The sequence below is a fragment of the Pseudopipra pipra genome, chromosome 18, assembly GCF_036250125.1.
Source record: "Pseudopipra pipra isolate bDixPip1 chromosome 18, bDixPip1.hap1, whole genome shotgun sequence".
NCBI lineage: Eukaryota > Metazoa > Chordata > Aves > Passeriformes > Pipridae > Pseudopipra > Pseudopipra pipra.
The window spans coordinates 9,120,256-9,141,994 of NC_087566.1; the positions used below are offsets into that span (position 1 = coordinate 9,120,256).

At 41.9% G+C, this 21,739-nt stretch overlaps 1 protein-coding gene across 2 annotated transcripts in view; it reads left to right on the forward strand.

Annotated features, from left to right (window-relative positions):
• ATP2A2 (ATPase sarcoplasmic/endoplasmic reticulum Ca2+ transporting 2) overlaps nt 1-21,493 on the forward strand; it is a 44,597-nt gene extending 23,104 nt beyond the window's left edge. Inside the window, exons 6-21 of one of the 2 annotated variants that reach the window (XR_010435100.1) lie at nt 370-450; nt 1,848-1,933; nt 2,825-3,289; nt 5,567-5,655; nt 8,273-8,375; nt 8,885-9,016; nt 9,109-9,231; nt 9,402-9,620; nt 10,395-10,730; nt 10,991-11,211; nt 12,242-12,444; nt 12,612-12,697; nt 13,109-13,242; nt 14,245-14,362; nt 14,981-16,534; nt 20,404-21,493. Coding sequence is in view for 1 of the 2 variants with exons in the window: in XM_064675099.1 (XP_064531169.1) it covers nt 370-450; nt 1,848-1,933; nt 2,825-3,289; nt 5,567-5,655; nt 8,273-8,375; nt 8,885-9,016; nt 9,109-9,231; nt 9,402-9,620; nt 10,395-10,730; nt 10,991-11,211; nt 12,242-12,444; nt 12,612-12,697; nt 13,109-13,242; nt 14,245-14,362; nt 14,981-15,101; nt 20,404-20,417 (2,531 nt within the window). In the remaining variant the exon portion in view is untranslated. The remainder of the gene's footprint in view (nt 1-369; nt 451-1,847; nt 1,934-2,824; nt 3,290-5,566; nt 5,656-8,272; nt 8,376-8,884; nt 9,017-9,108; nt 9,232-9,401; nt 9,621-10,394; nt 10,731-10,990; nt 11,212-12,241; nt 12,445-12,611; nt 12,698-13,108; nt 13,243-14,244; nt 14,363-14,980; nt 16,535-20,403) is intronic. The other variant, XM_064675099.1, reaches the window with a different exon arrangement.
• The last annotated feature ends 246 nt before the right edge of the window (nt 21,494-21,739 follow it).

Here is a 21,739-nt window from a genome sequence, read left to right on the forward strand (position 1 = left end):
CCAGTTGTTCTGAAAAAGGGAACTTGATTCACCTTGGCTACGGTTTTGATTGTTTATAAATATGTCTTCTGAAATGGATATCTTGCTCTTGAGAATGTTTTCCCTTTGCTTTCAAAGGGCCATGTGATTAGAAAAACAATCCCAGTGATTTACAGCTTCTTTCTTTGAGATTAGGTAGGGGCAAATGTAAATTGGATACCCAGAAAATTGGAGTATTGCAGATCACAAAAGCAGCAGTAAGCTGTTGGTGATTTTAGTCATCTGAACAGTTACTGGAAAGTCATTTCTCTGGCTGATAAAGGTAATAGTTCACTGGGTTAGAAGTCTCTCAAATAGCAACATTCTAACTTTGTTTTCTTTTCTTTGTAGTTGGAGACAAGGTTCCTGCTGATATAAGAATTACTTCTATCAAGTCTACAACTCTAAGGGTAGACCAGTCAATTCTCACAGGTATTTCTGTGACTTTTGTATAATTATGAGCATAACTGGAAGTGCCTTTGCACCGTTTATTTTGAATAATCCATTAGAAACAAGCCTGCAGCTACTGAATTACTCTGTTGCATTCAATGCAGCAAAGTTCTCATCTGGTAACTTGGAGTGGCTGAATGTGTTGCTTCATCACTGGCTCTGTGTTCCCTTAGTGGGATGAACATTCTTACTGAGACCTGTGCTGGTTTTTTGGTTGTCCCTTCCCCCCCAGCACAGACACGAGTAACTTGTGGGAAACCAAAATATAAAACATTTAGAATTTCTCTTCTAGTTTACACAGTCTTCTAGGTTTGAACATCTTGTCACCACTCAAATATGAAAGTAAATCTTACTAAATGTCTTCTGCACCAGTTCTCTGTTCTCTCTCACAGGAGAGAATAACTTCTGCAATACTGGCAGCATTTAAGCTGCTGTTACTAAAGGCCCAGCACACTCAAGCCTTATTTGCTGAAATTCTGTGCACACACATTCATGTGTTTTCTGGTACCAGCCCTCAAGTGCAGGAGTTATTTTTAGAGCCCCTTTCAGATTTGTTGCAAACCAAACAAAGTAGAAGTACTTCTGAATATAGGAAAGAAGCTGGGAATCAACCAAGCGTGGTCCAACAGTTTGCTTTCAGCTGGAACATGAAGATCTGTCAGCCTGTTTTGGTGGCATAAATTAATGTTAACTAGCTCTGAATTTTAAAACAGTGAAGTGTTGATAGGCAAGCTGTTTTTCCTCCTTGAAGCCCCAAAGTTTCTCAGTACAGATCCTGAATAGCACGGAACTGATCAAGCTTACTTATGTATAGCATAAAAAAATGGAGGCACTCCGTGTTTGGAACTGAAATAAGTAGAAGAAATGATCCACTAGAAATCTATAAAAAGGGAATAATTCCTTGCCTTTATTTAAATAACAGAATTCTTACTTTAAAGAATTCTGTTTTCAGCCAAGTTGATGCTCAAGTCTCCTGACTAATAAAGTAGAACTGAAGTCTAAGATGCTATTTAGCAAAAAGCTTTTAAAAGTAGGAACCTTTGGTTCTCTTGAGTTTGCAAAAAGCAGTGTAACTCCGTGACTGGAGCTGAGAGCAGCATCTTGTGAAATCTGATGTAGCAACAAACATCTGTTTCTATAGAAAAGGAACCTTCCTATACCTGTGACGTGTTCACAGAAACAGATACACCATTTTCATTAAAAGTCAGCCATTCAGTTTTCTTGATCAACTGAAACAACTCCTTGTTTCACTTCAGCAATTAAATAAAATCATGTGAGGAAAGAAGTTTAACATCTTAAAAATTTTAGGACTGAGGATTATAACTTTTTGATTCCCTCAGGACTCAAGATACATGTACAGTCTCTTCTTATTATTTTAGGTGAATCTGTGTCTGTTATTAAGCACACTGACCCTGTGCCTGATCCTCGTGCTGTAAACCAAGACAAGAAGAACATGCTCTTTTCTGTAAGTTTTGAAATTTTCAAATAATTTGTAAAATAATTCTGAAGCTGATAAAAATGAGCAGAACTTTAAATATTCCCCCAAAAGCTGTAGGACTTTTGTTATATTCTCTATACACATTTCTATGTGTGTCTCCAGGTACTAAATGAATTAAAAATTAGAATTAACTTTTAATAAAAGCTATCCTCAGGGAAGATGCTGGATGAAACCTATATGAGGAAAATTATTTTTGTCCTTCAGAAGGAAGTCCTGAAAGCTGGAGCACACACACTTTTAAAGTGCTTCTACATTAATTTTCTAAAGTAATAGTTCTTATGAGTGATAAGAATGCCCACACAAATTGTGGTATTGTGTGGCTAAAATTGAAAACTGTATAGGAAAGGAAGCATTAAATACCTTTTAGGTAAGAAAATAACTTATTGCTGGCAGGCTGCTTGTAGAAAATTTAACTGTTCTTTCTCATGAACGTATGTTCACACAGGGAGTCCATGAGAACACATCTATTACCCATAGTAAATAGCATTAAATCTGGCAAAATACAATCCTAATTAAAAAAAAAGAGAAAGGAAAACCACCCCTAAGATTGCAGCTGAAATCCATAGTGCTTACTCAGCAGCTGGGTTTGCCTGTGCTGCTTGTGAGAGATCGATACTGAATTGTTTTGAACCTGTTCTGGAAGGAAAAATTCCATACTGGAATGTTCCCTACAGACACAGGGACAGTGTCATCCTCTTCCTCTTTTTCTGTACCCTGGCTGACACACAGTCTGGACTTGTATAAGGTGGTTTGGGGTATTTTTGTGGTTTTTTTTTTTTAAATTAGAACAAACCCAAACACAAACTGTTTATAGATTGACTACAGGTTTTCTCTTCCCTTGTTCTTTCTTTGCTTCAGGGTACAAACATTGCTGCTGGTAAGGCCATGGGAGTGGTTATTGCAACAGGAGTGAACACTGAAATTGGGAAAATTCGTGATGAGATGGTGGCTACTGAGCAGGAGAGAACCCCCCTGCAGCAGAAACTGGATGAGTTTGGGGAGCAGCTGTCCAAAGTCATCTCCCTCATCTGCATTGCAGTTTGGATAATAAACATTGGTCACTTCAACGACCCCGTTCACGGCGGCTCCTGGATCCGAGGTGCCATCTATTACTTCAAAATCGCTGTTGCTCTTGCTGTGGCTGCCATTCCCGAGGGTCTCCCTGCTGTCATCACCACCTGCCTGGCTCTGGGAACTCGCAGGATGGCCAAGAAGAATGCCATTGTCAGGAGTCTGCCCTCTGTGGAAACCTTGGGCTGCACCTCAGTCATTTGTTCTGACAAGACTGGTACTCTGACCACGAACCAGATGTCAGTGTGCAGGGTATGTTCTTCTAGTTCTTCTCCTCAGCCACTCTGTTTGAATAGTCAGCATTGCTGGAATTCCTCTGTTCCTGAGCCTTTTGGTTCTCATCTCATCAAAATCCTGCTTTATTTTCCTAAGATAAGCTTCCACTTTTGATTCAGTTTTCCACTGTGGAGTCTTGAAGGCTTTTATCTCTTCCCTTATTTAGTCATGGCCAGAAATAGCTCTGGATAGAAGAGAAAGTTGTTTGCAAGCAGCTTTCCATTGACTGTTCTGTGAGCCTTTCATGGTACTGGTAATTATTTGGTGCGATTTGTGCCCTGTTTCAGAAAGTTACACTGTGGAACAGGATGTGTGTAGTGTTAAACACTTGCCTCTTTAATTGAGAAAGATAACCATGGGTGGAAAAACTTAGTATGAGAAAAGTAGATTTACTGCAGTAGCTTTGATAGTCAAAGGTGTTTTCACTACTGAGTGGCTCCACCTTTATTTGGTTATCTTATCTCCAGTGGCTCTGTAGATCACTGTGGTGTTCTCAATGTGCAGCATTGTCTGACTAGTGTGGCAGCTTGGAGGTGCAGTTGGCCCTGCCACCATTGCCAGGGTCATCTTCAGTGTTTGGTGTATTTTCAGGTGAGCATGAGTTCTGTGCCCCTCCTCCTTTCCCCCCAGTGTTCCTTTAGTGTTGGTTATTTTGGGACTTTTACAGCTAGTCCCTTAACAGAATGCATTTCAGTTGCCAGTTTGTGCTTCTGTGCAGGGATTTTATGGAGAAAACCCTGAGTTCTTGTGTTTAGTGACTGTAGAAGTTCAGTGGCACAGCAGCTCCGACATCAAACGTTCAGAGTCTCCTTACATTGGGTTAGAATTCCAAATGTGTGAGTGTTGAGCACTGCACACCAGTGGCCAAAGTTTGTAAGCCCTAGGCACTTTATTCTCATGTGATTGATGGCTTTTTCTTCCTAATTGGTGGGTGACTTGTTCTACTTCCTTAAGTATCGTAGTATTTATACCTAAGAGACACAAAGCAGCTGCTCATCAGTATTCCAGAGGAGGTTACTTGCAGTAGAGTTGCATAACTGCCCTAGTCTTTGCAGGGATTTTTTCATCATGCAGATGCCAAAAGCAGGAGGCTTCCTGGTTAACTCATCATTTAAGTTTTGTTTACTTAAAAGCTCAAAATGCTCTACTCCTTATTTAGAGGTAAATGTTTTAGGTCTTGTGCAGTACAACTTTACTTGGTTCCTTGTTAACCTCTGGCAGCTGCAAAATAACATTAACTGTAAGATTCTGCAAAAATATAGCAAAGCTCTAATCCTATAACAACTAAGTTTATTTTATTAGGCTGTATTTTGTGAGGATGCTCATCTAAAACATAGGGCAGCACAATGAGGGGAGGGGAAGACATTGCTAAAATGTGATGTGACAAAATGGCCTGTACTAACCAGTGGATGAGAAGTTCCATTAGGACACACCATCATTTAGTGAGAAATTATCTTTTCCACTACCACTCCAGCAAGCCATGAAGAGTAGGGCAGCTTTGGGCACTGTAGTTTTCATCTGTATCTTCTCAGATGTGGTTCTGCCTGCAGCTCTCCCAGAAAGGAAACAAAGGGAAGAGATGCAGGTCTCTTGGGATACAACAGCATCTTTCAGATTGGTGTCTTAATTTGAAAATGTCATTTCACCAGTGGACCATGTGATAAAGTGTCCTGTAACTAGAAAACCAGGAGAGGAAACACTTTCACTTAAGGCTGGTGTTAAGGCACACTGGCCATAGTCTGGCTCTTGCCTAAATCCTCATCTCTTAGATCTCACAGCTTCTCCTGTTTGTAGATGCTTTTATTTTGACTTCTGCAGGAATTATCAGTTTCCAAGCTGCCCTGTGCTGCTTTTGACTGGAACTGCTGTTTCAAAGAGAAATAATTCATGTTTCATGAGAATTAATCCATAGGTGTGAAGCTTAGGAAGAGTTTGGGTATAGTCAGGATTGTCAAGTGGTGTGTGAGAAGTCTCCACAGCTGAAGTGAAGTGCACATAGTTTGTGTTTTTCAGCTCTGCTGTAGTTGTGTCTCAAGGCAGTTTTCAAAGCAGAAGGGCTGTTTTCTGTACTTGGTGCTGCAGAATATGGAGCTGTTCGAACATGGGGGAATCGAAGTGCAGAGTATCAGATTTTGTCTGCTTTGTTTATCCAATCTAAACTTGCCTCTTGGACCTCCTTGCTCTAGGCCTGTTTAAATCTCTTGCATTAATTATTGTTTAAAGATAGTAACAATTCTAACCCTCTAATTTCAGATGTTTATCCTGGACAGAGTAGAAGGAGACAGCTGTTCCCTCAACGAATTTACTGTGACTGGTTCAACATATGCTCCCATGGGAGAAGTGTAAGTGTTCTGTTGAAGTTAAATATTTATCTATTTATGCATTAACTATTACTTTAGTCTTGAAAAGTGATGCATGTGATACTCAATAGCAGTTGTTAATAAACAAAAGATCAGCCAGTGAGTACACACTGAAAGGCTGGGAGAAAAGGAATTAACAGGAAAACAAAGTTAAATTCTAGAAGAATAAACCTTCATGAAACTTGCTTAATACAGCCTCCAGTATTGCAGTGGCCCTTTGATAATATAAACATTAATTAGGGGTAGAGAGGATTTATTGTACTGAAATCTTACTGGTCTGAGATTGTCTATCCCAGTGCTTCAAAATTTAAAGCAAGTAAACTTAAAGTAAGTTTAAAGTAAACTTTAAAAAGTTTACTTTTTTATTTAAAAACTGGATAAATCTGAAGAGGTGAGACTTTGCCAATCGGTGAACTCAGTGTTTCTAATTAATCTGCCTTGGAGAAGGTGGAATTTGTTTTTTCTAAAGTATCTTCTGAACGTGTTGGAGTTAATTCTTAAATTTACTGTAAATTCCTGTCCCCTGCCCTCAGTAGTTTATTGGTGCATCTCTACTTGACAAGATGTGTGTGTTTGTCTTAGCCTTTGGTATTTGAGCTGGTGCTAAACCAGTCCCTTAGGAAAGGAATGAGGTTTGGTTTACTTTATCAGTTGCAAGTCTCTACTAGTGAGGTAGGTGGTTCATCCTGACAACTTCAGGAATTTTTAGGGCCCTGCTTCTTGACTGGGTTGTTACAGCTCCTTTTACTTTGTCAGTCTTTGATGTGTTTTTAATCTTATCGCTTCAGTTTTACTTGCAGAAGAGAATTTAGATTGAGTTCTTGTAAACATCTCAGCCTTGTGCAGTTTCCCATTTGCCTCTGCCTCCTGCAGTCTCACCCATCTCAATTGTGATTATCTGTTTAATTTCCATAGCACTTAAGAGCCTGGTGTTCTCAGCAGCTGGGACTCTTAATTCCCCAATTCTCTTTTTTGTTTCAAAGCTAATTGCTGTCAAAAGCTTATGCTTTCATTTCAGGCAAGGTGACACTCCAGACCTTGCAGACACTGTTGAGCTCTATCTGGTCTCACAAGAGCTCCAGATAAACAAAATAATAAAATATAGTGTGGTGGCAGATGTTGAGCATAATAAGACAGACATCAATATATGTTAATGTTCAATTTTTACTTGCTGGAGTCGGGGAAATGTGAACAAGTGTGTTAAACACGCTGCATTCACCTACACAAAGGGTTCTGTGAGAAGGAAATTGCCTCAGAAAGGCTGTCAGAGGAAACACAGCTGAACTCTCAAACCTTTAGGGCTGATTTATTTCTGCCTTTATGGACAGCTTTTAAATCAGGGGCTTTGCAGGGATTTGATAAGTGACTGACTTCACCTTGGATTACAAACTGTTGCTGAAAATGATGTCTGGGGGGTTAAGAGGCACTTGTTCCACTGCACTGCCCCAGAGCAGGACCCGCTCCAGATATGGACTGTTTCTGACACGTGTTACTTTGTGCTTCAGACACTGTTGTTTTCCACAGCCTGTTCCTTTTCATTACCACTAAGTGGTTTTTGCACTAAATCAGTAATTTTTCATTTACTCTTAAAATATTTTATATGTAATGCTCCTCTAAGATGTATTCAGCACATAAAATAACAAATATATCTTACAGAAAACCCAGAATTTCATGCTGATTTATTTCCCAGGGATGTTAGATGTTGTCAGGCAGTTTGGAGTAGTTTTGCCGTGTCTCACCACATGCTTAATGCAAACTGAGAGCACAAAATTTACAGTAATTAAGAACTGCACCAAAAGCTGGCAGAGATTGCATTTGACCTTCAAATGAGTTCATCTTTAGCTAATTGAAAAGCCTGAAGCTGGAAGGAAAAAAACCTCCTTTATCCAGAACTGATCCCAGCACCTCAGACTCTGCATTTGCCAGTCTTCAGAAATTGTTGATGAGGAACAATTTGATGATAAAATCCCCACCAACAAGTAATGGATGTTCCAGTATGTTCTTTGAGTTCAGAACAGGTGAAAACAGGAAGTTTTATCTGGGATAGATGAGGTGACAACCCAAGAGCTGCTGAGAAGGTTAAAGAGTTGACACTTCAAAGCCACTGCTTATGGCTGTTGAATCATATACAAAATGAAATGCTAAACCCATATTTGTCTTCTTAAGATTCATTTTGTTCACGTGCTTTGTTACACAATACTGGAATTTGTTTGCAGCACCACAACTGAACAAAAGGTTACATAATGGGACATGTCATAGTCTGTGTTGTGGATTCTTATGGAGTAGTGATCCACATCTTTCCACCATCAGGCCTTTTATTTCCCTCCTGGAGAGCTTTAATAAAAGATGTTACGTATTAGTTCTGTCTTGCTGATTTTGGTAGGGGGAAAATAACAGTATTGAACACTGCCTTGGTTCTTTTATGCTTACTGTAGAAGTATGGTAGTGCTCTAGAAAAGGAATTAATTTATTAACTGTTTCCAAATGCGAGAGCAAAGCAGTTATTTCTTATTTGTACCTTCCCTCTCTCTGGAGGAAAAGGTGAGATGCTCATACTAAATAACTAACTTGATTCTCCCCCTTTTCTCCTTCTGGAAAGGCACAAAGATGACAAACTCATTAAATGTAGTCAGTATGATGGACTTGTGGAACTTGCAACGATCTGTGCACTCTGCAATGATTCCTCTTTGGATTACAATGAGGTAAGAACATATCCTGGAACACAGGAGAGCGACAATGGGGATAAATGGTTTGTTCTCATCTGTGTAGTGCCTTTCCGTGGTAAATCCCCTTCTAATCATGGGGGGAGAGTATTTAGGTCCTCTGAAGTATTAATTCTGAGAACTACTTGTTTGTTGAATCCTGAGAGAACTAAATGCAGCAGCAAGTGTAATCTGTAATTTGGAGATCTCCTGCTGCTCTCTTGCTTTGCCTCTCTGCCTTAGGGTTGCTGCATCTCATAATGACTTAAATGCTTGATGAAAAGTACTGACATCTTTCTCTGCTGCTCTTGAGAGCAAAGGCTTCAAATTCCTAAAAATCATACTCTTCAAAGCTGCTCTTTAAAAATAGTTCTGCTTGTTTCATAAGCCACAGTAAATCTTGTTAAGCCTTTTTTTTTTTTCCGTTGTGAAACTTGAACTTCTGTCTCTGGTAGGTTCCAGGTGAGGTTTAAACTCCTGTGTTTTTGTTTGCTTTGTGTTAACTAAAGGCTAAGGGAGTTTATGAGAAGGTTGGTGAAGCCACAGAAACAGCACTTACCTGCCTGGTGGAGAAGATGAATGTGTTTGACACAGATCTGAAAGGACTCTCTAGAATCGAACGTGCCAACGCTTGTAACTCGGTGAGTGATCTGGGATCTGGGATTGTTTTGGGACAGAGGTCTGTAGTGTGTATTATCTACATGCATTTTTATGCTGTTGTCTTTCTTTTAAGGTGATAAAACAACTCATGAAGAAAGAATTCACTCTGGAATTCTCAAGAGACAGAAAGTCCATGTCTGTCTACTGCACACCCAACAAGCCGAGCCGCACATCCATGAGCAAGATGTTTGTGAAGGTCAGTTCCTCACCTGAAAAACTGGAGCTGTGGGATGGCTACAAAGCAGCACAACACTTAAAAATTATAGTACAACAAACTGCAGCTTGAAGATGGAGGAAGGACTTTGTAATTTAAGCAAGCAAGGGTTTTATTAAGCTAAATAACTCTTTTTTTTTTTGCCTCCGCAGGGTGCTCCTGAAGGTGTGATTGACAGGTGTACACATGTCCGTGTTGGAAATGCTAAAATACCATTAACCCCAGGAATTAAGCAGAAAATAATGTCAGTCATTAGGGAATGGGGAACTGGTAGGGATACACTGCGTTGCTTGGCTCTGGCGACTCACGACAATCCTCCCAAAAAGGAGGAGATGAATCTAGAGGACTCCTCAAATTTCATTAACTACGAGGTAAGATGGGTGGCACTTCTCCCTCTCCCAAAGTGGAGAATGGAACTCTTTATGTCTGATTATTCCTTGAGGAAGTTACATCTGAGAACTTTCTCTTTCTGGCTGTTTTTGATGTCAGACACAATAGTTACCCACATGTGTGGAGGGAACACTTAGTTTAGGAAGAGACTTTGTGTTTTAGAAGAAACTGTTGATGGCTGGTGGAAGTTAAAAAGCCAGCTGCAAACTGAAATATTTTACTTACAGGTCCTCAGGATCATAACTCCTTCAACTGTTCTCAGAGACTGACTCTGAAAAATATTCCCAAGACTGCATTGTGGTTTCAGCTTTAGTGGTTGCCCAACTGCAAGAGCTCTTTGGGGATTTTGTGATGGAACATACCTGCCAATGTGCTGTCAGCTGCAGGGGCTCAATCCATGATTATCATCTTTGCTGCTCTGTAATTTTCCAATGAAATCTGTATCTGATATTTAGAGGGAGGGAAATAACAGTTGCATGAGAGTTTTTGGCTTGTGCTCTGTGCTCCTGGCACTGATTACAAAACCAAAAGACTCAATGCTTGCAGGTCGAATTTGCAAGGCTGGCAACTAGAGCACATTTTAACCAAGAAAATTAGTGCATTTGAAGCAAAATATGTTTGGAAAGGTAGGACAAGGAGTAAAAACAGATCTCACTACACTGAGAGAGATGTAAAGTGCAAGCAAAAGGATTTCACTGCTGTCAGATGAGGAATCTTCAGGATCTTGCACTAAAACTTGGTGTGTCTCATTCCAGACCAACTTGACCTTTGTGGGCTGTGTGGGAATGCTGGATCCCCCGAGGATTGAAGTAGCTTCATCCATCAAGCTGTGCAGACAGGCTGGCATCAGGGTCATCATGATCACTGGGGACAACAAGGGCACGGCCGTGGCCATTTGCCGCCGCATCGGGATCTTTGTGGAGGACGAGGACGTTTCCACCAAAGCCTTCACGGGCCGGGAGTTCGATGAGCTCTCGCTCGCCGCCCAGAGAGATGCCTGTCACCATGCCCGCTGCTTTGCTCGGGTGGAGCCTTCCCACAAATCCAAGATCGTGGAGTTTCTCCAGTCTTTCGATGAGATCACAGCCATGGTAAGTGATGGAGCTGATCCTCGGTTGGAAAGGCAAACACTGTGTTTAAACCCTAATTAGGCCCTTTCAGACTAGTGCCCCATTCTGGAAAACACTTGTTTCCACATATCCTTAAACTCTAAAGCCTCGGGATAGTTCTGCACTTAGTGATTTTTTAAGGATCCAAAACATACCCAGTGCAAAATTCCTTTCTGGCCCTTCACATAAGTCCCCACCTTATTTATTTAATTTTTTGTTTCAACTCTGAATTCTTGTTTTAGACTGGTGATGGTGTCAATGATGCCCCTGCACTGAAGAAGGCAGAAATTGGAATTGCTATGGGTTCTGGCACTGCAGTGGCTAAAACTGCCTCTGAAATGGTTTTAGCAGATGACAATTTCTCCACGATCGTCGCTGCCGTGGAAGAAGGACGTGCCATTTATAACAACATGAAGCAGTTCATCCGGTACCTGATCTCCTCCAACGTTGGGGAGGTTGTTTGGTAGGTTTAAATCCGTTTTTTCTTTGAACTAGAGTAGTGATGGTGGAGTCTGCTGTTGGTTATTTACTTCAGTATTTCTCACTAAAACCAGAGGAACTGGTTCTCCAGGTGATTGATCATTGTGGGAGTTGTATGTTTGTGGCCTGGTCTTTAGAGAAGAATTGTAGCTGGCCACAGAAGTTGACATTGTGTTACATAGAATACTGTAGCTCAGTAGGTAATGCTTTCCAATTATTTCTATGATTGGAATAATTCTTTAGAACAGGAAAACAAAACCCTTAATCAAATATTACAAGATCTGAAATTTCAGATAACTTAGTCACAGGCATAGCTTAGATGTTTGTTTAACCTCAGGTTAAACACGTCTTGTGTTCCTCTGTGAGGAGCAGTGGGGACTCAGCACCACAGAATGCATTTCTGGTAGCAGAATGTCAATATTGATCTCCTCACAGCCCTTACATCAAAGCAGACTTTCTCCCAGAGAGGAATAAAACACAGCAATTGTCTTACCTTGTTTCTTGTCAACTTTAAAGCCATCCTTCATCTGGCTCTTGCTGCAGCCCCTGTGTCTGTTCTATTTATTCACACAGCCTTGGAGCCATGAAAGCTACATGCTCATTAAACTTCTGCAGGGAGTAGCAGTGATCTAGGGAAATGAAGCTTAGTCATTCGAGCTAAAATGTCTTTTAGAAAGTGGCTTGCAAGCCTTTATCCATATGTGTGTGTGTGTGTGTGTGTGTGTGTGTATTTACCTATACAGACAAGCAGAGTGGGGAAAAACAAGCCTAAAGCAAAAACTTCAATTTTTGAAGCTACCAAAAGAAGACAATGCTTCAAAACTTACATGCTTTAGTGATTAGAAGTGTTTGCTCTTGGATATGGTTTTAGTTTTCTGATTTTGAATACTCAGCTTGTGATCCGAAGTGGAGAACTCTGTTTGAGAGAACAGAAGTGATGCTGCAGGCTTAGGCTTAAACCTTAAAGGACTGACTTACATAAATAAGCTTGTAACTGGTGGGTTTCTTTGTAGCATCTTCTTGACTGCTGCCCTGGGTTTTCCTGAAGCTCTGATCCCTGTCCAGCTGCTGTGGGTAAACCTTGTGACTGATGGTCTCCCTGCCACTGCTCTGGGCTTTAACCCTCCTGACCTCGACATCATGAACAAGCCCCCGCGCAACCCCAAAGAGCCCCTGATCAGTGGGTGGCTCTTCTTCCGTTACCTGGCTATTGGATGTGAGTACTAATGGCTTTTTTCCCTTAGATAAACTCTTAAGACGTGAATTACAACTTATTTTTTTTCCAGTGCTGGAAGTCTTGAGGTAGAAGTTCAAGTGTGGCAAGTGAGGTCTTGTTTTGTGTACAGTTCACAGTGCTGAGAAAAGCACTTTGTTTTCTTCCAGGCTATGTTGGTGCTGCCACAGTGGGTGCTGCTGCTTGGTGGTTTATTGCTGCTGATGGTGGTCCAAGAGTTTCCTTTTACCAGCTGGTATTTGCTCAGTTTAATATTTTTGGGGGGAGAGGGGAGCTTTCATGCTTTACCTGCTGCTTTCGTGCTTGAAATGACTGTAGAAAACTGGTAGGTTGCAGGAATTTATATAATTGGACATTTTCAAACCTGTTACTGTAAAATTGATCATGATTAATTAGGCTTAGTAGTAAAGCTCAGGGGTTGGATACCTGATCTTCTAACAATTTGAAGGGTTAATTGTTGTCTTGTAAGTAAAAGCCTAAAGGGGATTTTTCCTGAAGTGGGCAAAAGTTTATAAGCACTGGGTTTGAGAGTCACAGTAGAAACTTCTCTTTCTATAATACTCACTGCTTTTTTTGCCTAATTGCCTGTTTTACAATTTTCAAAGTTAACAAGCTGTGGGAGTGAGCTCACATTGTTCTGTTCCAGAGCCATTTTCTGCAGTGCAAAGAGGACAATCCAGATTTCTTCGGGGTCGACTGTGTGGTTTTCGAGTCCCCGTATCCGATGACAATGGCTCTGTCTGTACTCGTCACCATAGAGATGTGCAATGCTCTCAACAGGTTCGTGTGTCCAGGCAGGAAAGCAGAGCCTCTGCATAACTCCTCCAAAATCCTGCTTTTTGTGTAATTTGATTCTTGGTGGACAGCTCAGCTAACGAAGAATGAGTCACATTTCCTTTCTCAGTCCCAGTAGTGCAAACAAAATGACTCTGAGATAACATTTGAGATCCCTTATCGTAAGGTATATTTTTAAGGCTGCCAATTCACTCTGGTATTTTACTAAGCACAAGCAACTGAAATATTTTCCATTATTTTTAATCTAAGCTTAATCAATCAGATTATCCCTCCTATGTTGGTATAAAGTGATATCAAGGAGAACTAAAATAAGAATGCTGAAGATATGGAAAATAGTTTTTCCTGCCCTAAGGGAGTGTGGGTTTAGCCAATTAATATTAGATTATAAATGGAAACCACTAAATAGCACAATGTCAAGGGTATTTTTCTTCAAATAGCTTAGAGGTCAGTTAATTTAAAAACAAATAAACTTCAAATACAAGTGTACTGGGGTAGTCCTACATAGTAAGGTCCTACATCCAAGTGCTCTGGATCTCAGCCTCTTCTGCCTAAATGCAAATGGAATCAAGAGCAGGATTAAAGAAGGTGCCAGTACTTGACCCTCTGTCGGTCTTTCAGTGAACTTCAGAAGAACTGGGTGGACTGGGGTGGATTCTGTCTTATGCTTCCATGTCCATCCTTCCCTTGCCCTTCCCACAGGGAGGATTTTGGGGTCATAGTGAAAAGAATGGACCAGATCAAGAACGAGCAGAACACACAAGAGCTTTCAGGATTAAATGTGAGGCTGACTGACTGCTTTTCTAAGCTGACTTTCAGGGTAGTTTAAAGTTGCAACATACATATAAAACCATATCCTGGGATCTTCCCTGCCTCCCCAGTGGGATCCCTGTGCCTTGCCATGCTGCTGTGCTGTCTGGATGGTGTTGTGGTTCATGGAGCTTCCTGTCAGTGTTACCTACACACACATGTCCCGTGTTCCTCTTGCAGCCTGTCAGAAAACCAGTCCCTGATGAGGATGCCCCCGTGGGAGAACATCTGGCTGGTGGGAGCCATTTGCTTGTCCATGTCCCTCCACTTCCTTATCCTTTATGTGGAACCACTGCCAGTAAGTGCACGTGCCCACCTCTGACCTTGGAGGTAGAGCACAAACCTGTGTGGGGCTTAAGGCAAGGGCTGGAGGGGGAGGAGAGATGCACCTGGAATATTGTGGCAGCTTTGGTCACCACAGTGTAAGAAAGATATTAAGGCATTAGAGAGTGTCCAGAGGAGGGCAATGAAGATGGGGAAGGGCCTGGAGAGGAGGCTGTGTGAGGAGCCGCTGAGGGCACTTGGTGTGTTCAGCTGGAGGAAACTGAGGGGAGACTTCATTGTGGTTACAACTTCCTTGTGAGGGGCAGAGGAGGGGCAGGCCCTGAGCTCTGCTCTGTGGGAACCAGGGCCAGGACCCAGGGAATGGCCTGGAGTTCTGTCAGGGCAGGTTTAGGTTGGATGTTAGAAAAAGTTCTTCCCCAGAGGGTGGTTGGGCACTGACCAGGCTCCCCAGGGCAGTGGGCACAGCACCAAGGCTGCCAGAGCTCAGGGAGCATTTGGATGATCCTTTCAGGCACAGGGTGACTCTTGGGGATGGGCCTGTGCAGGGCTGAGGATTGGACTCCATGATCCTTGTGGGTCCCTTCCAGCTCGGCACATCCTGGGATTCTGTAACACTCGGCTTTTCTTTCAGATTATCTTCCAGATCACGCCGTTGAACGTGACTCAGTGGCTGATGGTGTTGAAAATCTCCCTCCCTGTCATTCTGCTGGATGAAACACTTAAATATGTGGCCCGTAACTACCTGGAACCTGGTAAAGATAGTGTGAGGCCTGCCACCAAACCCTGTGCTCTGTCAGCATGCACCGAAGGAGTTTCCTGGCCGTTTGTGTTCATTACTATGCCCTTGGTTATCTGGCTTTACAGCACAGACACTAACTTTAGTGATATGTTCTGGTCTTGACTGACATGGTGACGAGTTTTACATTCAATGGAAAAAAAAAAAGAGTTTAACTTAATTTTTTTATTGTTTAGAGCAACTGTCTATTTCTGCTGAATTTTCACATGAACATATTTGCCGGTGATGGAGGTTTCATAATCTAGATTTTTGGTTTTTTGCTTTTTCTGACTTCAGTGGGGGCAATATATTCCTCTTTTATACACAGTTAAAGTGTCCATTGACATGTACAGAGAACTAACACTATTTTATGCAAATATTTTTTTGTAGATGAAAAGCATGTACAGTGTTCTGTTCAATAGTCTATTCATCATGTAAAAAAAAAAAAAGCAAATTTGTTTTGAGCCAGCGGACACTATCAGACTAAATTGGCAGCAGATTTTAGGGAATGAATGTGTGTTGTCTAAAACTAAAAAAGCATGTAACTGTTTGTCTCCTGCATGATCATCCAAACTTAATTTGTCATAAAGTCAGGTTTGATTCACGAGCAGAACTTTCTGCACTGGGTAGAGAGTCCTGCTCCCTCGGTCAGGATTCCTTCTCAGTTCCCCTCTTCCCTCACTCTTGGTTCTTGACTGTCCTTGTTTACACCAGTTTCTGTATGAGGTAATGCCTAATCTTGCTCGTGCAGAAAATACCATTCCAGCTGCAGCCTGCTGGGGTTCTTCCATACTCTCAACACAAATAGGGTTGTGTTTTTTTTAAGATTATTTATTTTGTCTATTGTATTTTATTGTAACAAGACCTTATTTTGCCAGTGTTGCCCATTTTGCAGGGACAGGGAGGGCTACTTCTGTCTCCTTAAATCTAAAGCCTTTTTAACAAACACAATCTATTTGAATTCAAATGAGGGTTTAAGTTGGGGGTTAATACTTCATTTACACATCAGAGCCTTTCTTTTTCTTTCTCTTTTTTCCCCCCCTTTAAGATCAAAATTTGCAATGAGACCTGGAAAAATTACTTGCACTGCATAGGTAGAAATTAGATTTCCTACACTTAGGGCACTAATGCTCAGTTGTATCCATGGGGTTACTCTGCTGGCCTGTTGTAAGCCTGACTTGAAGTAACAAGCTCGTGTGTGTTTTTTGTAAAATCTGTAAATAGCACATGACCAAATTGAACATATTGTATAGAACTATTTTTATTTTGATGTGGCACTAACCACCTTCATTATTACGGTAAATGTTAAAGCATGTTTTCAAATTCAGTCCTGTATCAACAATGTGTAAGTCATTAACAGTCCTAACTGTGGTGTTTTTCTCCAATGCCTTCCAACTTTCATCGACTAAAGTGAGTATTTCTCTTCCATTTCACCCTGCCAGTGGTGACTTGCTGTAAAATAGCATTATGATGTATACATGTTGAAGAATAAATAGTAATTTCCTTCATTCCCATGCTGTGTTTTGTCAAACTCTGCTGTGCTACATTATTATCACCACTTTAGACTCTTGTTTTGTGGTCTGAAGCTCAAATTACTGATTCCAAAGGCAAAGCACTTGCTTTTGGTTTAGTGTATTTTAGGGTCTTGTTTTATAGCACCTGGGAGCCTTAGTGCCCCGAGGTCTTACAGCTTTTGGTCTTAAGTTACAGATTTGTCTAATTTTATCTCAAACTTAAGACCCTGACAGCTGTGAACGTGAATGTTTAGTGTCCAAAACTCTCTGGTACTCGTGGTCAGGTGCTGGTTTACTCCAAAGCTTTTCCCTGCTCTGAAATAGGGGCTCCCACCCTTCCCTCATCCCTGGTACCAGCAGTGCTCAAAGGGCAGGTGCTGCTCCTGGCAGAAGCAGCTCATAATTTGTACAGTGGCCATCTGAGAAGGCAAAAGAACAGTCTCAGCTTAACAGGACAGTCTCTGAAACCTGTCCTGGGGTCACTGTGTCTGTAGAGCAGCAGGTGCTGTGTTATCTTGTGCTGGCTCAGGCTGAGTAACCAAATTCAGGCAGCTTTGTGATCTCTCCTGGAGGGACAGGACAGTTCCAGGCTGTGTCCTGTTGGTGCCAGCTGGAATCCAGCGAGCACACATCATTCTCTTGGTTTAAGCTCTCAAATATAGACTCTCCCCTCAGAACACTCAGGCTCTATCAGAAATTCCACTGCATTGTGAGTGCTCTGTTTACAGAGACTTTGACTTGTCTGAGTTGGTGCTGGAGAGGCTCAGAGGAGCTGACCTGATGATGCAGTAGGTGTGTTGCTGAACTGTGAGCATTTTAAATCCCCTTGAATGCCCTTTTTTAGTGTGGAAGAGCCAAACTAAGGTTTTGCATTCCACAAAACCACTGGCCTGCACTGGCCACTTGCTGTATCAATAACAAATGAGCAGCATGAAGCTTGAGCCTGTTTCTTGAAATGGAAAAATAATAGTTCATGTGATTCAGGATTCCTTGAGATCAAAATATGTCCCAGTATGTTACTTGTTGGAAACAAATACTAGGAAGTTAGTTCTGTGTGCTCCCAACGTCATTGACAGACATTTTCCAGGGCAGGAATGCCACTGAATCCTTGAGCACTGGTTCTGTTGAACCTGCAGAGCACCATATTGGTGGCCTTTTTAAAGCCACCATGAGTGATCCTGCTTCTTGTACAATCCTATTCTTGTCTTTTATGCCAAATGATCCTGCTATTTGGCCCCTTTTTCCTTCTCTAAGAAAGTGAAGGGGGAAATGACTGTTGATAAGTAGAATTCAGTCTTCAACACCTGTCTGTGTTGAAAATGAATCTTGCTGCTTGTGTCCTGGATTTCCACAGACATCTGAGAGCTTGCTCATGTCTTGGAGGCACTTGGGATAGGGCCTTGTGTTCCTTGAGTTTGCCCTAAAAGCTGGATGAGTGGTGGGCAAATGGAGTGGGATCCATCCCTACAGGCTCCTGAGCTTACAGGAACAGTCAGCTTTTATAAGGTGCTCCTACAGAGCCCAAGCAATCTTCATCTACCCTGATTTTATTTCTCCCAGTCTTGTCCAAATCTTCCTGCAGAAGTGGAGCAATAGAGTTCCCCAAGATCAGCAGGTGCAGGTCTCAGGTTCAATGGCAGCTGTGCTGTGCTTTAGGACTTCTGTTTTCCAGGTGTTGTAAATCCCAGCCTTGTCTGGCCTCGATTGGCCAAATATTAAGACCCACCATGAACCTCCTCCTGGGCAGCTCATCCTGCCCTGGAATCACAACCTTGTGATCCTGGAGGGAGTGCTGTGGGTCTGGGCTCCACCCTGGGAGCTGAGCAGGCAGTGGGAGTTGCAGTAGGAGAGAAAAAGGCAGCTTTTCTGATGGCTTTTCTGTTTTAGAAAGTACAGAACTGCAGTGCAAGGTTTGGAATCACTGCAGGAAATGTGTTAACTCAATTTACCTTAGCTGTATAGATCCTGTTATCCTTCAGCCTCAGCCCTTTCATCTGGAGAAGCCAGGAAGGGAGGACCTTTCATAACAGGCTGACTTGCCAACATCTTGAAGTTGAAATTCTCATTTAATTTCTTTGGTCCCAAATATTTCCTCTCAAGCCTCCCCAGGTTGAAATAGGGTAACTAGGGGTAGCAATAGATAACTCCTATTTTCCTGTTCCTATTTTTCGTGTTCCTGAGAACATACAAACAGCAGCACTTCCTCAAGCAGAAATAGCTCAGAGTTCCCCAGGCTTGATCTCCCACTCCATTCTTAGAAAATAACCTCATATTTTTTGTTTCTCTTTGCTCTCATCTCACCAAGCTTTGTCATCTCTGCTGTTTTCTGGATTCCTTGGTGCCCTCACACGTTGCTGCTTATTCTCTAGTGTGAGAGGGGTGTGTAAGACCAGGATCAATCGTGTGATTGATGCTGCCTTATGCTGGGAACACCAGGAAGGATATTGGCTTGTGCTGGGAACCCAGTGGGGCTTGGAATAAGAGCAGCTCCTCCTGAATCCAAGGTTCTGTAGCAAGGAGGATGCTCAGGCAGCTGCAGCCCTACACTAAATATTTAGACAGGAGCTTTTGTCTTTGCAGTGCCTTGGGCTCCCTCTGCTTTCACATATGAATGATCCAAAGTGCTGTCCATGAGCTTACACAATGAGCTGCTCCTTCTTGCTGCCATCCAAGCAATAAAAATAGTTCATACTTGGTTTCCCAAAACGTTATTGCAAATAAATGAGGATGAAAGAGGCTGCAGAAAAACATACACCAGTCTGTCCAAGTGCTCCAGGGCTCGTGTTTGCAGGGAGTCTGGTTGGGAGGTTAATGGTACGAAAATGAGATTTTAATCTGCTGATAGAATGCAGTACAGCAGTTCTGTTCAGAGAACACAGCTCTTGCCCACAGTTCGTGGTAAACAGCCTAAAGAGGGTTCGATTTGCTGAGATGAAGGGAGGTAAAACCGATACAGAGTCGTCTGTCTCTTGCACCTGTCTTGTTTTACTTTTTTGCACTTCTAACCATTAACTGTTTCCCTAATCTCTGCTAATTACATCCTTAATTGCATTAATATGCATTTTCAAATCTTAGCAGGAGAGCCCAAATTTTACAGTGTTGAAGCAGTGTTTGGAAGAGCTTCCCTGGAGTTGTAGGGCCCCAGAGCACCCCAGGCTCCCCCAGACACAGGGCTGACCTTATGCTGTGGTGTGGGGGTGAAGTACAGGGGGAGCTTTAGGACCTTCTACTCTCCCCTTGGCCTACACATTAATCTGTGTAGTGTAATGACTTCTTCAAAGCTTTCCTACTGCTTCCCAGAACAAGCTGCCTGGAAAAGGGACATTGTTAGGTCACTTTGGGGACCAAACTTGGAATAATGCCTTGATTAGAAAAACACCCTTAAAACCTTGAGCTCCACGAGTGTAGGGTGAAACTTGAAAATAAAAATTCCAAATCAGTGAGACTTGTCTGTTGCCACTGATCAGGCAGAGAAAGGCAAAAGTTACTTGAATGTCTTAATTATTTTTCACTGCAGTCTTTGGTAGGAAGTGCTGGCTCTGCTGGTGATCAAGGGAGCTCTGCTCAGAGGAGCTGAGCTTTAATCCAGAGGGTCTGGGCTTTAAGGACAAAGTAACCTGAGAGTGTCCCTTCAACGACAGAGCAGCCAGTTACCAAACTTAACATTCTTTCTTCTGTCACTGTTGATCTTAGTCTTGCTTGTATAATGATAACTGAGCATTCATCCTTTCATTAACTGATGCCTTTTCTTTCTTTCCTTTTCAGCAATACTGGAGTAATCGCTTCCTAAACAATTTTGCAGAAATGTAAGGTTGTTTTGTTGCGTGCATGTGTTTTTAGCAACACATCTACCAAAACTTCTGCATGTATCGTGTAAAGATTCTTTGCTTTCCCTAAAAAAAACAAAAACTCATTGTGTTCTCTGTGGAAGAAATGTGTGGTACCATTAGGACTCCATGATACAGATGTACAAACGTGCAATATAGATTTTCGAGGCGGAACTCTCTCCAGAGAAGGTTGGTTTCTGTGCTGCATGGAGAAGAGTTGGGTTTTCCTTGAACAAGAATCACGGAGCTGTCAGCCAATTTCCCATATTTCCTGTATGTAAAATGTCAGTTTATACAATGTACAATATCAGATAATGCATGCCTTGGGTTGTAGATGGATCTCTCTGTATTGTATCATCCAAACATCCAACTCCAACAGCTTCTGTACAATGCTCTCCTATTTATAAATCCATGGAAACGATTACAGATGAATGTTAAACCGTAAGCCTCCACTTCATAACTTTGGATTTTTTTATCATCTGTGCAAATCAACCTCTTTTGCACTGTAATGTAACTTATTTAAATCTAAGGCAGTAAGATAGATGTTGGTGCAATACAAAATATTGTGATGCATTTATCTAAAAAGCAACAACGACGTAGCCAGTTCCCACAGCTGCATGTGCGACCTTTAGAAGTTGTAAATAAGATCAATTGTCTATTGACATGCTGACAGTAAAAGGAGCATCACACCTAGTTTCATTTGTATCAGGTAAATAAATTTATTCTCCAATACATACTCGGCGTGGTATTTGATGCACTTTGTTTCCTGCAGGTCCGTGCTCTTCTTATTTTAATGCCAGGATGCCACTTTTTAGCACCACCACAATCTTCCCTCCTAGAACTATGCAGATGCAGCTGCTCCTCGGCAGTATTGACCTCCTCGCTGGTGTGATTTCCTCTGTCCAGGGGCTTGTGTGTGTGTTTAAGGGACACTGTCAAGTACTTTGATCACTCAGTTTTTTTAAAATGCTCCATTGTTTGTAAAATCCCTCTGAGAAAACGTAAAATAAACAATTCTTTCCCAACTACATCTTTTTTTTTTTTTTTTTTTTGTCCTATTCTATCTTCTAAATTGCCCCAGCCTAAAGTAGCTCCTGGTCTCTTCCCCTTCCGTAGGCAAAAGGAGGATGAACCAAATGTATTTGCTCCAAAGCACACCACGAGCATCCTGTGGGAGTGCTTGGCACTTTGGGCTCACTCCCTTCCCCACACCAGGGGCTGTTCTGCCACAAGCTCACAGCGCAGGAGTTAGGCAAGGCTAAAGCACCTCAAGG